The sequence below is a fragment of the Taurulus bubalis genome (genome assembly GCF_910589615.1).
Source record: "Taurulus bubalis genome assembly, chromosome: 15".
Lineage (NCBI taxonomy): Eukaryota > Metazoa > Chordata > Actinopteri > Perciformes > Cottidae > Taurulus > Taurulus bubalis.
This window is the reverse complement of record NC_136603.1, coordinates 11,306,204-11,321,554: the sequence shown is the minus strand read 5'-3', so window position 1 is coordinate 11,321,554 and position 15,351 is coordinate 11,306,204. Positions and strand designations below refer to the sequence as shown.

The 15,351-nt window shown below is 40.6% G+C and overlaps 1 protein-coding gene across 5 annotated transcripts in view; it reads left to right on the top strand.

Moving 5' to 3' along the window:
- igf2bp2a (insulin-like growth factor 2 mRNA binding protein 2a) overlaps positions 1–15,351 on the top strand; it is a gene marked incomplete at its 5' end in the record, with an annotated part of 42,290 nt that overhangs the window by 17,860 nt on the left and 9,079 nt on the right. For all 5 annotated transcript variants that reach the window (XM_079230752.1, XM_079230751.1, XM_079230750.1 and 2 more), the window contains 5 exons: positions 7,422–7,470; positions 8,918–8,969; positions 11,314–11,377; positions 12,305–12,595; positions 13,000–13,134. In XM_079230752.1, the coding sequence (XP_079086878.1) occupies positions 7,422–7,470; positions 8,918–8,969; positions 11,314–11,377; positions 12,305–12,595; positions 13,000–13,134 (591 nt within the window). The remainder of the gene's footprint in view (positions 1–7,421; positions 7,471–8,917; positions 8,970–11,313; positions 11,378–12,304; positions 12,596–12,999; positions 13,135–15,351) is intronic.

Below are 15,351 nucleotides of genomic sequence, written 5' to 3'. Positions count from 1 at the left end.
GCCCAGAATGGACAAACCAAACACTGGCTCTAGAGAAGGCCTTTATCGTCTGTATGTCACCTGTAGGCCACCGTAGTACTCTGACGTGCCTGGAAAGGGAGCGTAGTTGTATTCAGTAGGATACAATCTGCAATTTTACCACTAGATGCCACTAAAGCTTACACACTGTTCCTTTAAGGAGAAATAAGCAATGTTCTGTCCCAGAAGATTCTCATTCACTCTCAAATACAAGCAATATGATGTGATATGTTTTGTTATCGTAATTAGGGAGATCGTTAATTCAGTAAGTTAAAGCTGATATAATCACGTTTTTTACATTCAACAGTGGATAAAGTAACTACATGTTTATCAAATGACTTGATATATATAACTGCAGGAAATGGGAAAAAAGCTTCCTCATCGAGGATGTCCCTCTGGGTTTGGGCTGAGCCCCGAATTTTTACGACGTCTTGCTCCGAGCTAAGGAATCGCTTGAGGGTTTGTTTGTCCTTTCAGAGGACAAACAGCAACACATCTTTGTGGCTGAAGGACAACAATAAAGCATAGACACCTCTCTCATACAAATCCTGTTATCTCTGCTCCACAACAATTGGATGGGCCCTAGAGAAGCGCTTATAGGAGCACCACAAAGAAATGACCTGAGCTTGTCTTAATTGAACAACACAATGGGGACACAGTGCTGCCAGAGTTTGAAAAGAGGAGCAGAGGGACATCTCCCACACAGTAGGGTCTACTGAATATTGTTGACTTGTTGCTTCCTCTCTGAGATTCAGGGCATTTAAGCGCTTAAGAGCTTAAGGGTCAAAGCTAGAAATTGGGTCAATTCAGATTAGACGTGTCTGTGGCTCGGACCGCCAGCCTATTTGTTCAAACCACTCAAACTGACCCATACAAGGTAGTGCTTTTTCACTTCTAGATTGGGTATAAATTAGACCTTTTATCAGTGCTAGTTGCGGTAAGATGTAAAGGAATAAGAACAAGGCTGACTTATGTCAGCTTTGAGCTTTACAGTCTACAATACTGATGATGTGAGAGCTCACGTACATGCACATGTAGCTGTAAATGCTGCTGATTGTCAGACGATCACATTATACTGCACTCTCCACTAAAACGTTGGACCACTACACATAAAAGAAGCAGACACATGAGTACTTGGACAGTGCATTACACATCATTTGTAATATGATCATATAATAGGTGCATAATCGCATGCCTCCAGTGTGATTTATCACCGCAGAGGATTTCATTTCCTATTTTATCTTCACATAAATGGCTGTGATGAATGCTAGATCATCTTTCAGTTTGAAAGTCATCAATTATCTTGCGTGTGATATTGAGTCTTTCAGCGAACTGTTTTGGGATGGATTTGGACTCCCTGTGTCTGTCATCAAGCGAGGCACTTTGGTGATATTGCTCACCATTTTATCACAAGGAATAAATTATCTTGTTATGCGTTAAGCAGTAAATATGTGGCTGGTGTGAAACAACGGCGAGACAGGTTTTAAACTAAGACTTTTGCAGAGTCAGCCGGTGAGAGCAGTGACAGCTAAATGGACACAGGAGAAAAGAAAATTGCAGTTAAATGGAGAAAAAACCTAATCAGTCAAGTATATTTTCCATGTAGAAACAATTAGGTGTGAGGTTTCTATCGAAGATGACTGTGTGCGCAGAAGTGTTTGTGAGGCAGTGTGCGCCGGACAGGGCCGCTGGACTGAAAGGCCATTTAGGATGCCTTTTTTATTGGTCCAGAGATGGAGGTTCCCCACTGGGCACAAGACAGCGTGCCTTATGAGCCGATCTCTGACAGCAAGGGCATCCACACAGAGCAGGGACAGAAAAGTAAACCAGGCTTTTAAATGCCTCATTAGACCCAATTCTTGAGTGGAGAAGGACATGTTTAATCATTCACTCCTTTGAGTTTCTGTACAGCACGTTTCTTCTGTACAAAAAGAAAACGATTTTGCGAATTTTCGCAACGCTTTTTCGCCTGACTTTACTCGCTCGACTTTATGTGGTTAATTCACTTTTCCGCTTTTTCGCAAACATTCGCTGGGGAAAGGGGGCGTGGCTTATCTCGGTGGCTTTACTCCGTGAAAACATTTACCATTTCCGCCATTCACCATTGAAATAACCACTAGTTCTGCTTTATACTTGTTGAGGAAGTCCCACACACGTGGGAACATCAAACGCCCCCGTGTCTGGGTTATATTATCCGTAGTCGCACACAGCTCCGACTCCTCCAGGACGAGTGTCTGAATGGAGCCGCTTCCAGCGCTCCTTCAGCGGACAAGCAGTTGGATTCAGCGACAGCAGGACGGCGGTGACGACGGGCGGCGCTTCTCAACTCTGATTGGCTTTCGCGAATGTTCGCCAGAAAAAAGCGAAAAAGCGGAAAAGCGAATGTTCGCAACGCCTTTTCGCCTCTATTGCGCCGCCTGGCGAAAAAGCTAATCTACTCCCGTGAATATTTCGCAACTCTTTTGGTGTGAACACGGCATTAGATTTTTAGGGGGCTTTTTAAAACCAAAGGTAATTTAGTTTATTATTTAAAGGCCATTTTGTACTGTTCATACTTTCCCTTTCTCTATCACAGAAGAACACATGTGATGAATCCTAAATAATAAATTAACTATGTATATTTATACATACATTACTTTATTAAAGTGGTATATTTCATAATAATTCTGCACTAAATGCAGGACCTTTAGTTGCATATTTTTATAACATTGCTACTTCAATTCAAGTAAGAGATCTTAATATATCTTCTGCTGCTGGACATAAGTGTAGGTCACATGATAACAACTTCTCCTATGTGGTAGTTTGTAGTCGAATTGAATAGATCATATCTCGCAAAACATCCCAGTATTTTGTAAATGCGTCCCATATTTTAGATTGTGTTATGTTTTAAGTCTATCATTTGTGGTATAATTCTTCCCAAACTGTCCTTAGCTGTTGACGTCTCATCCCTCTACTTTTCTTTGCCTCCACCAAAGATAGTTTGCTTTCAAAGACAGACACACACTCTTTATTCAATCATCTCTCCCCGCATGCAGCTCTGTGACTCATGTATGACGGACTACAGTTGTAGAGGATGTGGAAATGATTACAAACTTTTGAAGTTGCTAATTCTTTCAGGTCATATGAATATGGAGAGGTCATTGTTCCTTACTATACAGCTGCAACTATGGATGATTTATTTACTTACTGATTAATCAGCTGTTAATTTACCTGATTATTTGTTTGAATATAACACTAGAGCACAGTGAAAAAAGAAGGCCGGCACAATATCCTAGAGCCCAAAGCGACGCCGTCAAAGATTTTATTTTATCCGACCGACAATTCAAACCCAAAGACATCATTATGATTCATGGTAAGACCAAGAAAAGGAACAATTCTCACATAAACATGAACCACCATAGCACTTTGGCCTTACATTATGGATACATTTTCTCAACTATTAGATAAAGCAAATAATGGTTGTGGCACTATTACAGTTATTTCAACTTGTGACAAGCAAGTGATCAATCAAGTGAACATTCAAACTCCACATCAGGGTTTGATTCCGAGTTCTTGAAATACTTGCTGTGAGGCGACAGGGCTTATTACTGCATCACTTTGCTGAGACACTTCCTGTGGCTTAATATGTTTAATGTTAATCAAAAAGCAAAAGTAAAAACACTGCAGAACACACAAATCTAGGAAAATTGTTTTTCAATGTATAATTCATCACTTATGATGATCAGATGTTCATTTTTAGGAACATTGCTAAATTCTGGCGAGGGATGAATACCCTCTTTCTCACCCCTCTGTCCGCCCGCCCTCTCAGAGGTTAAATTCCTATTACGCCTGCATGTTTGTGTATTAGTACGCACGCGTGTTCCCATGCACAGTTTCTTACCTCATGCAGGTGGGTGCAGTAAATATTAGCTTTTCAAATGAACATGGCCACCCTCAGATATTTAAAGGCCTAAATTGAGACGCTTTCTCTTTTTTTTCTTTTCTTGGCTGGCTGCTCCAAACCAACAGCAGACAGCTCGGTCACATTCAACAAACATTAAGTAACCGTTGACTTCAATCTTCTACTGCAGCTCATTTTGGACTTTGGGAAAGGAGGAGCTGAGAAAGGGGCGCTGGGTTCACCTTGAATGCAAACAAACAGATATTAGCAGAAGCCTGCTGCCTCATATAAGGCCATAGGGTTATTCCCAGATTATAAAGCACCATACATAACCTAAGGACAGTTGATGTCTGTAGTAGCTCGACCTAAACACTGCAGACAGACAATAGTATATTTTGCAGGGTGGCATATATCATGGGCCTCTCCCTACCCTGGAGACAGACAGTGACGGAAAGCAGTGATCTTATGGTTAGCCTGCAGCCACAGGCATGCTGAAAATGAGACCTTGAAGAACTGTCGGGAGACACTGTCACTTTTTCCGAGGGATGTCCATTCAGGGAGCTGGCCCTGTATATTTCAGGATGAGATAAACATGTTTGAACATGTTTAAGCTACAGAGAAGAAACTACAGCCACAAAGGTCTTGCTGATAGATCGTAGATAGATAGATGAGACATTATTGATCAAAAAAAAGAAGTTTTTCCTGCAGGAGTTGTCCTCATCTGACAGTAAACTCTCTAACTTTCTTTAAGAATCCAGAGGAGGTCATCACTGTGCTGCAGTTCAGCGTCTATAGTCAGTACATCAATTTGCAAATCAATTAGTAAAAACACAAAAGCGAGCTTGGCCAAAAGAATCCACAGGGCTATTTAAGCAGAGGACGCTGAATGAAAGGATCTTTTAGTTTCTTTATTGGGTGGCTCGGGGATGCCAGAGTTTGGGGCTGTTTTGAGGTTTGGAGTTGGCCAAACGCTTTTCAGCTATTGGCTGCTTTTGGACAGCGGGAGGTTGTTTACTACGTTTAAAAAAAGGTGATGTGTCTTTGTGGTACAGGCTGATTTTTATTGGTTTAGCCTTGTTTGGATACCGGTTGCCAAGAGAGATCTTTCATCAAGCCACTCGCTCTAAACCACCATCAGTGACAGAAAGCTTGCAGGCCACCGTATAATCAGGGAATAGTTTTGGTTTCCTGGGCTTTTGTGTCCGCTGTTAGTTTCTGTTGTAGGAAACACACGACGTAACTCATTTTGCCTGTTGTTTTATTTATGTAAGCGTTTACCTTTTGGACACTCATATAGATGTCCAGAATCCTTTGTATAAATGCCATTTACATGTGAAATTGGAAAAGGTTCCACTATTTGTGTCTGCCGTTTTTTGTGAATGCTTATCTTTTAATCAATATATATCATTTTAATAATATAGCAGTCTATTCTGTTACTCAATGGTTTAACAATAGTTTAGATGGATGGTTACTTCAGGAGAGGAGAGAGGAGGTCCTAAATCTGTGACTGTGTTTCTCTTCGTGTTTTTTCACCCCCTCAAGCAGGACAATGAGAGACTCATTCATTCATGTCCAGCCGCTGGCTCGGTCCTCTCGTGCTCTCGTGCTCTCTTTACTGCTGACAGGAAGTTCTGACCTGCAGTCTTTTTGTGTAGTAAATGTAGTAATGTGTGTTAGTGTGTGAGCACGTGCATTTAATACAGAGCGAGGATGCAGGACTTAACTCAGTGTTTTATGCCTGCATCTGTGCGTTTATATCTCCGGTACGGAATCTTGCTGAACTTAGAGCCACCTCCCTTTATCATGTTTTTATTACCTTTCCTCTTCTACTTTATTTCTGTACTCTGTCCTCCAGTCTCGCTCCTGTAATTCCGCCTAATTGTCCTTAAATTATGCTTCCGGGGGATACGGTTGCTCAGCAGCGTGACTTTTTCTCCGCCAGCCTCCCTAACTTTTTAAATCAGCAGCTCTCATTGCAAAGCTGGACTCTCTCACGTTGATGTAGTTGTTAAGAGCCTGTGGTCAGCAGGCGGTTCGGGTGGCTGTGCTGTTTGAGCTGACACGCTCACAAGAGAGAGTGGAAGCCTGTGTGGAAGCTCCGTATCCCAAAATGACTGTCCGGAGAGGGACGCTGCCACATTCGCACGTCCATATTTCTTCCTTCTATCACTAGTTGTGGTTAAACCAACCTCGTTCAAATTATTTTCATCTTGACAACTCAGGATTTGATCATCTTTGTTGTCAATCAAACTCACAAAGTTGACGGGCAATAGAAAAGTATAGATGCACGGAAATTAATGTAATTTAGATTTTTAAGAAAATAAATAAATAAGTATATTTTGTTGCTTTCTTTTGTTCCCTATTCTAAACACAACATAATCAACTGACACTTCTTCAGTTGATTATTCATCATGTACATTTCCAGCACTTTTAATCTGTGATTTGTATGACTTGATATTGTTGTTTTATTTTTGACTTTGCTAACACTTACTATGACTTCCATGTCTATAATGCATTATAAACAATACTAATGCATTATGATCTGCTGATATCATGTATACTTATATTATACAAACGTATACACATACAAAATGCTTTATAACAATATTCATAACTTCTAAGGTCAAGTATCATAATACTTAATTGCTGGTCACTTGCTGACGTTTTATAATTCCCATTGTTATCTTTTTGTAATGCATAATATTCACTCTTATAATGTGACTATAGTTTAAACGGTTAATTGTTTGCTTTCAATTAAAGTAAAGATAATTTTTGTATTGATTATGTTGCCATATAGAAATAGTATAATGTATTATTATGACGAAAAATGTGTATTATATAGTATTATAATACTTGATCTTATCTACTATAATTATACAGTGCTATAAACAGATTATAATTCATTATGAATATGTTTTTAGTGCATTTGAGTTCTCCTTTCAGAGACTAATCTAAAAAAAGATTGTTGCTTATTAGGTCCAATAAATTATTTAAAAGAAATAAACTGTTTTTTTTTAAAAATAATAATCTCTTGAGATTTGTTTTCATTTATCAAATTATGCTTCATCATTCTTGTTGTGTCAATAACAGATATTTTTATTAAAATCTGCTTATTCGCGTGTTTTGTGTCACTTTGTGTCACTATGTGACAACGTCTCGTAGTGAGAGAATTAAGATTAGCACTTGTAGGAGGGTGTTGCTGAGAGTCACAAGCTGCAGTCTAAGAAACATATTCACCTGCACATCCTTCAGCAGCTCGACAACACTCTTTTGATTGGTCACACTGTCTAACGAGCCGTGGGTGTTTCACAAAGTAAAGATGACACTGACTGTTACTGCACCGCTCTGACTCTGTATTTCTACCCTTGTCACCGAAACATCTGCTCCTCGGCTGTTTGTCTATACTGTAAATGAGTTTGGCTTCTCTGTACCAACACAACAGATGACTGTAACTCTCAAACACACAAGAGTGTGTGGTTCAGGTCTGTTAAATCAACTCCGTCTATGTCTCTCATCTCTGCAGGAGTCGGAAGATCCAGATCCGGAACATTCCCCCTCATCTACAGTGGGAGGTCAGTTGTGTGAGAGGCTGTCTGTGTGTGTGTGTGTGTGTGTGTGTGTGTGTGTGTGTGTGTGTGTGTGTGTGTGTGTGTGAGTGTGTGTGTGCGTGTGCGTGTGCGTGTTGTGTTGTGTGGTTGTGTGTTGCCCAGTGAAGCACCAGGTAGCACATGAACCAGTCTCCCGATCATGAGTCACCAGCCTTTATACTGTGTTCTTTGTGGACTTGAGTATTTAGGTGCATGTTCGCCTATATCTTCGTCAGCGTTTGTTTCTTTGTGAATGAGACTGTTTCTTTGCGTCAATATCTGCAACCTCGCTGGGGTCCAGATTATTTTTTTTTTTCAGTGCGAGTGTCTCTATCATCAAGCCTGACAATTCAGGGTTGCGATTATATATACATATATAAAACGTTGTCATATATATGTACGTGTAGTAGTAAATTAAATGGGGAGTAAACCCTTCCCTAATCTCCGATACTCCGATCTTTATAGATGAATGTATGGACCCATCTATATCTATCTATCTATCTATCTATCTATCTATATATATATATATATATATATATATATATATATATATATATATATATATATATATATATATATATATATATATATATAGATAGATAGATAGATAGATAGATAGATAGATAGATAGATAGATAGATATACATATGTATATATGAGAGAGAGAGATAGACATATAGAGATATAAACATATAAAATATAAAATGACCTTTGTGGTCTTTTATTATATATCATTATTTGGAATAAAACAGAATAAAACATAGCAAAATTACATTTCTAATGTAAACAGCCTTCCATGGCACCAATGGAATAAAAACACAATTTTGTGATTTATAGCAATTATGTAACCTTGGTAAATGTGTTTTAAAGGTACTATCTATTGATAGTACCTTTAAAACACATTCACCATGTCTGAATAAGTTCTTAATAACTAGTCTCAAACTTACTTTTATAAACTTATATAATGTCTCAGCTAGTAAAATCCAAGTTTGTGTAAATTAGTTGCTCGGAAACAGCGGTAAAGACGTCCAATCACAAGCCATCAACTGTATAAAAAAAGGGAAAAAAAAGAAATACAAATTAGCACTTCAGTAGCACTTAAATGGCACCTACTTAAAGCACTTTGTAGTTTGGCTTTCTTGAAGAAATTGCACTTTCTTGATTCTTGTTGTTCTGTAAGTCGCTTTGGATAAAAGCATCAGCTAAATAAAATGCAATGTATAAACATGATATTTTTCATTACAAATGTCAAAGGGATTTTGAATGAGTTTCTTAAGTTCTGTTGCTTCCACTTGCTACCTTGTTACTTGATCATTGACCCACAAAAGCACCAGGAGCACTAGACGTGTGTGTGGGTGCTTGTGTGTGTATCCATGTGTGTTTTCAGTGGCTGGAGTTGTGTCTCTAACCCACGCTCTCATTTCTCCCTCAGGTTTTGGACGGCCTTCTAGCTCAGTATGGTACTGTAGAAAATGTGGAACAAGGTACAGAACTCTCCTCCTCTCTGTTTTCTTCACATCACATCATCATCTGGCTTCAGCTTTTCAATGCACATGTGTCTATTTAGCAACACACGCAAACGCACACGCACACGCACATGCACACACACAGATCTCCCAGTGAGTCAAGTCTCCTGTGTGACTTGACTTCCTCGTTACCACCATCCCACACACCCATTATCTAAACATAACCCATCTTTGCATATAAATCAGCCTTTATCCTCTTTTCTGTCTATGTGCATGTGTGTCATATAAGTTTGACCAGGGAAAGCAGTGTTTGAATTACAGGCAGCCTCTTTAATAAGCACTGTGTATTGTCACGGGGCCTTGCTCTCAGTGTATGATTAAAGTGGGCAGACATGGCAAACGTTCAGCAGTAATGTGTCTATATATATATGTGTGTGTGTGTGTGTTTATATCCATACATGTTTGCATGAGCGTATGTTTTGTTGAGGTACATCAGGGTAATGTGGGAGGACACGTGTGGTGAGGCTTTTGCACTCTGATGGTGTGTGTGTGTGTGTGTGTGTGTGTGTGTTTATTTGTCTCTGTGTGTGCTCATCTACTACTCGCGCACGTGTGTGTAGACAGCTAAAACTTAAAATAGGACTGACTACCCTGCACACACACACACACACACACACACACACACACACACACACACACACACACACACACACACACACCACACACACACACACACACACACACACACACACACACGCAGCCTCTCTGTGTGTCAAAGCAGCCAACTCCAACTACCACCCACTGTATTCATGACAGGTGCTAAAAGAAAACCCAGCAGAGAAATTACTCCACTCAGAGTTTCCCAGACTCGGCCGTAAACCGGCCCCCTTCATCTGTACCGTAGCGGACACCAGCGCAGCGTTTCATCCTTCCTTTTCAGTCCGGCTCTCCGAGCGGCAGCACAGTAGCAGTGTATGATAGACGCTTCAAGAGAGCCAGCTCGCTCGTGTATCTGTCCCCGCGTTCGTCGCTTTCTGTATCTCTGTCCAACTTCCTGTCTGTCTGTCACTTTTTCTCTGCCCATGCCCGTGCGCTCTTGTTACGAGGGGAGGCTTTGGAGGTGTCCCATGGTCTTGTGTGGCGTGGTGAAGGCTGCCTGTGGCGGGGCAGGGCGGGTGGGGCGGGGCAGAGCTGGCTGTGAACGATGGGGCCGGGCACCATGCCAGGCTCTGCCCACTCACCCTTGCTAAGCCAGCTGGGCACTCTCACTGATTTTAACCCTTACAAACCTGCTGTCCGCCAGCGCGCTCGAAGGTTTGGAAGTTTCCGTTTTCATTGACAGAGAGACTCGATATGATTTTGATTTCCGCCACTTTAAAACCACTTTAAAACATTTGTTTCACTATTTATATGGCTCCCATGTCTACTTTTTCTCAAATCTAAAGCATCTGCTGTGGATGTTTTTTCGAGCAGGCTTTGGCATCATTCCTGACCCTCAAAGAACAGTGGCTTCTTTGTTGACTCATCATTTTGACATTTTGCAGTTACACAAACATATCCTTCATTGACATAGCAGAGATGTTGTTGTCTCCTCTGACAGAGGACTTGGTAGACCAAAAAACATTTCATCAATAAGACATACTGTGTTGATGATGTGCTTGTTCTTTTACCACACTACTTAGCTTTTAGTTATTGGTAGTCACAGTCTAAGTATATACTATTTACCATATCACAAGGGTGAAACAAATCTGAAATTGCCCTAACCGAGAAGCTGAAACTGAGAAATGTTTGTCATTTTGGCTTGAAAATGTATTTAAATTATTAATTGGTGTCAAAATAGTTGCCAATTAATCATTTGTCAATCAACTAATTAATGAATTGACTGTGAGCCTGTTCTAACATTGCATGTGCTGTCCTGTGGACACCTGAGTCAAAGTCAGCCCACAGTTTAATAATTTAAAGCATGTGTGGTTGCAGTGGGAATCAAACCCATAACTGTGGCAGCGTTAGCTCTGAGTCTTCCCAAGGTGTGACCCAGTGGTTACACTTTATCACCGATAACTTTGTTTGGGCTGTCGTGTCGAACTTAAATCCGTTATTGTGCAAGTGCAAGAGAGGCTGTTGTATTTAGCAGCTCCTGTAGAGGCAGCTGTTGGTCTGGAGGGAAGCCAGTGTGCTGATGGCTGTAATGGATTCACACAGAGAAGAGACTCTTTGGGTCACCGCGGGAACCTGGACACGTGTCTGACTCACCTATACAGCAACAACAAAGACTCACTGTTGGCATGTGTAAATGTGGCCCGAACATTTGTTAACTTTATCCTGTGCTTTCTTTTTCCTCTCTCTCTGTCTTGTTTTACAGTGAACACGGACACAGAAACAGCGGTGGTGAATGTTACGTACGCAACTAAGGAGGAAGCTAAAGAGTAAGCAGCACAAATAATGACTCTAATTCAGCCAGTTACTAAGAGCGAGGCGTGTGATGTACCTGTGTGTGCACAGACAAGCAGCAGTGTTGACCTACTTGTCTGTGTACTTTGTGTGTGCCTTGAGAATTAAAAAAGTACATCCAAAAGGAGCAGGGCCAAGTCATTCAGAACTTCACACTTTACGAGTGTAATAAAACACAGTGACACCCAAGGAAGTCGCTTCTTGTTTAGAGGACGGCAGAAAAAAACCAACAACTTCTATTAGAGCGTACATCCACATGAAGCTGAATGTATCTTGTCCTCTCCATGTCAGTCCTCTGTTCACATTTTCTCACCCATGAGCTCAGTTTTTTTATAATGGCGCCCACAGTGGATGAATCTTCAAAAGCCGGCTTAGCTTAGTCTCACTGTGTGAAGGTAAAATATGTCAGAAAGATCAAATAAATATATTTATTGTCTGTAACAGGTGATCACAGAGAGCAGAAAGAGATCTTATTCATTCAAAATAAAAATCGATAACATTAACACTGCATGCCCCAGTAAGCTATTCCAGAGTGCCACAGCCTCTTGTGAGGGGAATGCAACTATCATTAAGGTTATTTAATACAACTTTTCCAACTATGACAAATCAAAATGTCAATAAGAAAAGGGTCTAATCAGCTGAGACTCAGTAGACAAACTGGGCTGTGTCAACGCCATTCCTTACCAGATGTTATGCTCTCATGTGCTGTTTACTTGTTTGACGAAAAAGAGAGAAGAAGAGTTTGAGCTGTTTTCCTATTGTTAGAATGTTTCAGTGCATCATGTACACACGTAGTTGAAAGCAAGTTTATCTTAAGAAATTAGATTTTGTCGTGTCACATTTTAAAATATAGTAATCAACTTTTGCAAACTCATTTTATTGTTATTTCCTCCTCCCCCCAGAGCTATTGAGAAGTTAACGGGACACCAGCTTGAAGACTACTCTTTCAAGTTGTCATATATTGTGGACATGGATGCTGCTCCGCCCGACCAGGCTCCCCGCACAAGGCGCGGGGGACGGTCATCCCGGGACCAGGGCAACTGTCCACCTGGGCCCTCAGGAGACTTTGGCGCTCCGCGCTCCAGACAACACGACTTTCCTTTGCGCATGCTCGTGCCTACTCAGTATGTGGGAGCCATCATTGGCAAGGAGGGCCTCACCATCAAGAATGTCACCAAACAGACGCAGTCCAAGTAAGCTTACTCTGATGAACTGGCCTGGCTGCTGCTATTTTTTGGCTTTCCTGTTTTTTTATTATTATTATTTTATTAACTTCTCAAACAGCTCTGCTTTTTTTTAGCTGGGGCTTGAATGAATTTGGCATTTTGGCACTGTTTATCGAAGCTTTATCGAATTTGATATGTTATGCAAGATAGCACGCAATACAGTTTTGGAAATGAGAAGTCCAAATTATTCAAGGCACGTTTACTGTCACCTTAGATTTTTCTTTTGTGAATGAAACACCATCCGATTAAATCGTTTTCCTTCTTTTTAATACCTTAAATTGTTGTTTTTGTGATGTTCTTTTCATTACATTAATCAGCAACATAATTATGAATTCGACTTCACTCTGATTGTCTGTCTCTCCCTCTCTCAGAGTGGACATCCATCGGAAGGAAAATGCAGGTGCGGCAGAAAAGCCCATCACCATCCACTCAACTCCCGATGGCTGCTCCTCCGCCTGTCGCATGATCCTGGACATCATGCAGAAGGAAGCCAACGAGACCAAGACGTGAGTCATGCCACAAACATGCATAAACACACTGAGATGTTGCTGATGCAGCGCATGTATACGCTCCCGCAGAGAGATTAGCCATAATGTCTGCAGGGCTGTAATCTTATCCTTTAACCTGCACCTTTTAATCTCACTGTGCATTCTCTCGCTTGGACCACTAACTCATACACACACATAGGCTAACACGTGATCACAGCTTAGCATTTAAGAAACGAGGCCAACTTGTCTAATTGAGCTTGACACTTTGAACAAGACACTGCACCTTTCAAACTCTTGGATCTTAGCATCGACACCCAGCTTGCGTATGTCCATATTTGTTTTGAAGTGCGTTGTTTGTCGAGGGGGCTGCACGCCTTTACATTAACCGCTGCGTTGTAAGGACTACATTCTGCATTCAGAAAAAGACATTTGCATTCATTTAAATACCAACATGTTTCCACAGACTTGCATTTCGAGGAAACTTTACGCTTGAATTTGCTGAATCAAAGGCTATTTATTTTGTAAGTTGTTTCTCGTGGCTGGTGTTTTTGTATCCTATTGAATCAGAGAATATTTGAGCATTGAGCATAGACACATATTTCATATTTCCTGCCAATCTCCTGACATCTAGAGGAAGTTAGGTCTTAAATCTTTGTGATCACATCTGTGGTCTTCTTCTTCTTTTGATTGCTAGGAAGACATCAAAGCCAGGTTCATACCGTCAGAGGAACAGCTTGACATTTTGGAAAATAGGTTGAGGAAACGGCTAGTTTGCCGATATCTCATTTGTTTCGTCTGCTGAAAACTGAAATACAATTCACTGTTTCCTGTTTTAATTAGTTAACTTGACAGGTACTGTTAGGTGGATTTGTTTTACTTTTGGACAGAGCCGAGTTAGCTGTGTTTCCAGCCTTTGTGCTACACTAAACTAGTTGCTGGCTGTAGCTCCCTATTTACTGCACAGAGTGGGATCGATCTTCTCATTCAATTTTCAGCAACACATTTAGAAATTAACACTTCACCTCGACTGCCTCACACCCTATAATTTTTCTCGTAAGTAGTCCCAAGACCCAGTGAAACCCGAATCACTAAACTTGGTCTCTTAGCGCATAACACATCATCTCTCCTTACTTGCCCCTCAGCGCACCCTAAACTAATTCCATTTTACAGCAAAATCAACGCTTACAGATTATTACATGTCCTGACCTGCCACCCCCTCCTCCTAAACATATACATTGGGGCGACCGTGGCGCAGTGGTGAGCAGGGTCGTCCTCCAATCAGAGGATCGGCGGCTCGATCCCCAGCTCCGCCAACCTGTGTCGATGTGTCCTTGAGCAAGACACTTAACCCTAAATTGCTCCCGTAGCTGCGCCTACGGTGTATGAATGTTCCATAGTCCTGATGTGGCACCTTGCATGGTAGCTCCTCTCATCAGTGGGTGAATGATTCCTATGTAAAGCGTCTTTGAGTATTCAGAAAAGCGCTATACAAAAAAAAAAAATCAAAAGAATTATACACACACACACACACCGCCATGTCTGTGACTCAGCCCAAAAGAAACCCCCAGCTTCTGGTTACCCTCCACAACCTACATTCACACTAACAATTGTCCCACAGAAATATAGATCATACAGAAAGTAAGCTCCTCCTGTCCCAATATCAATATGTATGGGTCTGTTATTTTCTATTAATTTCTTGAAAGTATCTTGGCGATAACCATGTAATTTTGCATGGGCAAAATGGAGACAAGGGTCTGAGAGCTGACATAGTTTAGTTAGTCGTATTGCGTTTTAAAGCATTTCCAGATAAATTACTTTAAAATAAAAGCTTAATTTATCCTGATAAAATATTGAGTCAGAATTATTATTTCACAAACAAATCGTCATCCTTCAGTGTCTACAAAACAATATACAAATCACTGGAAACAACACATTTACTATATAATACTGGAGAAATCTGAATCAATATTTGTCCAGGCTTCTGAGATCATATCGAGACATAATTATCAAAATGAAACAACCGTTACAATTTTTGCCAATCTGTGTATCAAATAAATAATTATGGTTTTGTCGGACCATTTCATAGAAAATAAACTCTGGTAAATCATTCCACTTCACCTAAATTACAGTTTACATCATCTGTTTTTCTCCAGCATATTTTTTTTAATCTACCAACATCAACAGCAAAATGAAGTTCTCAACTGTGACTCTGACGATAAACCTTAATATTGGATT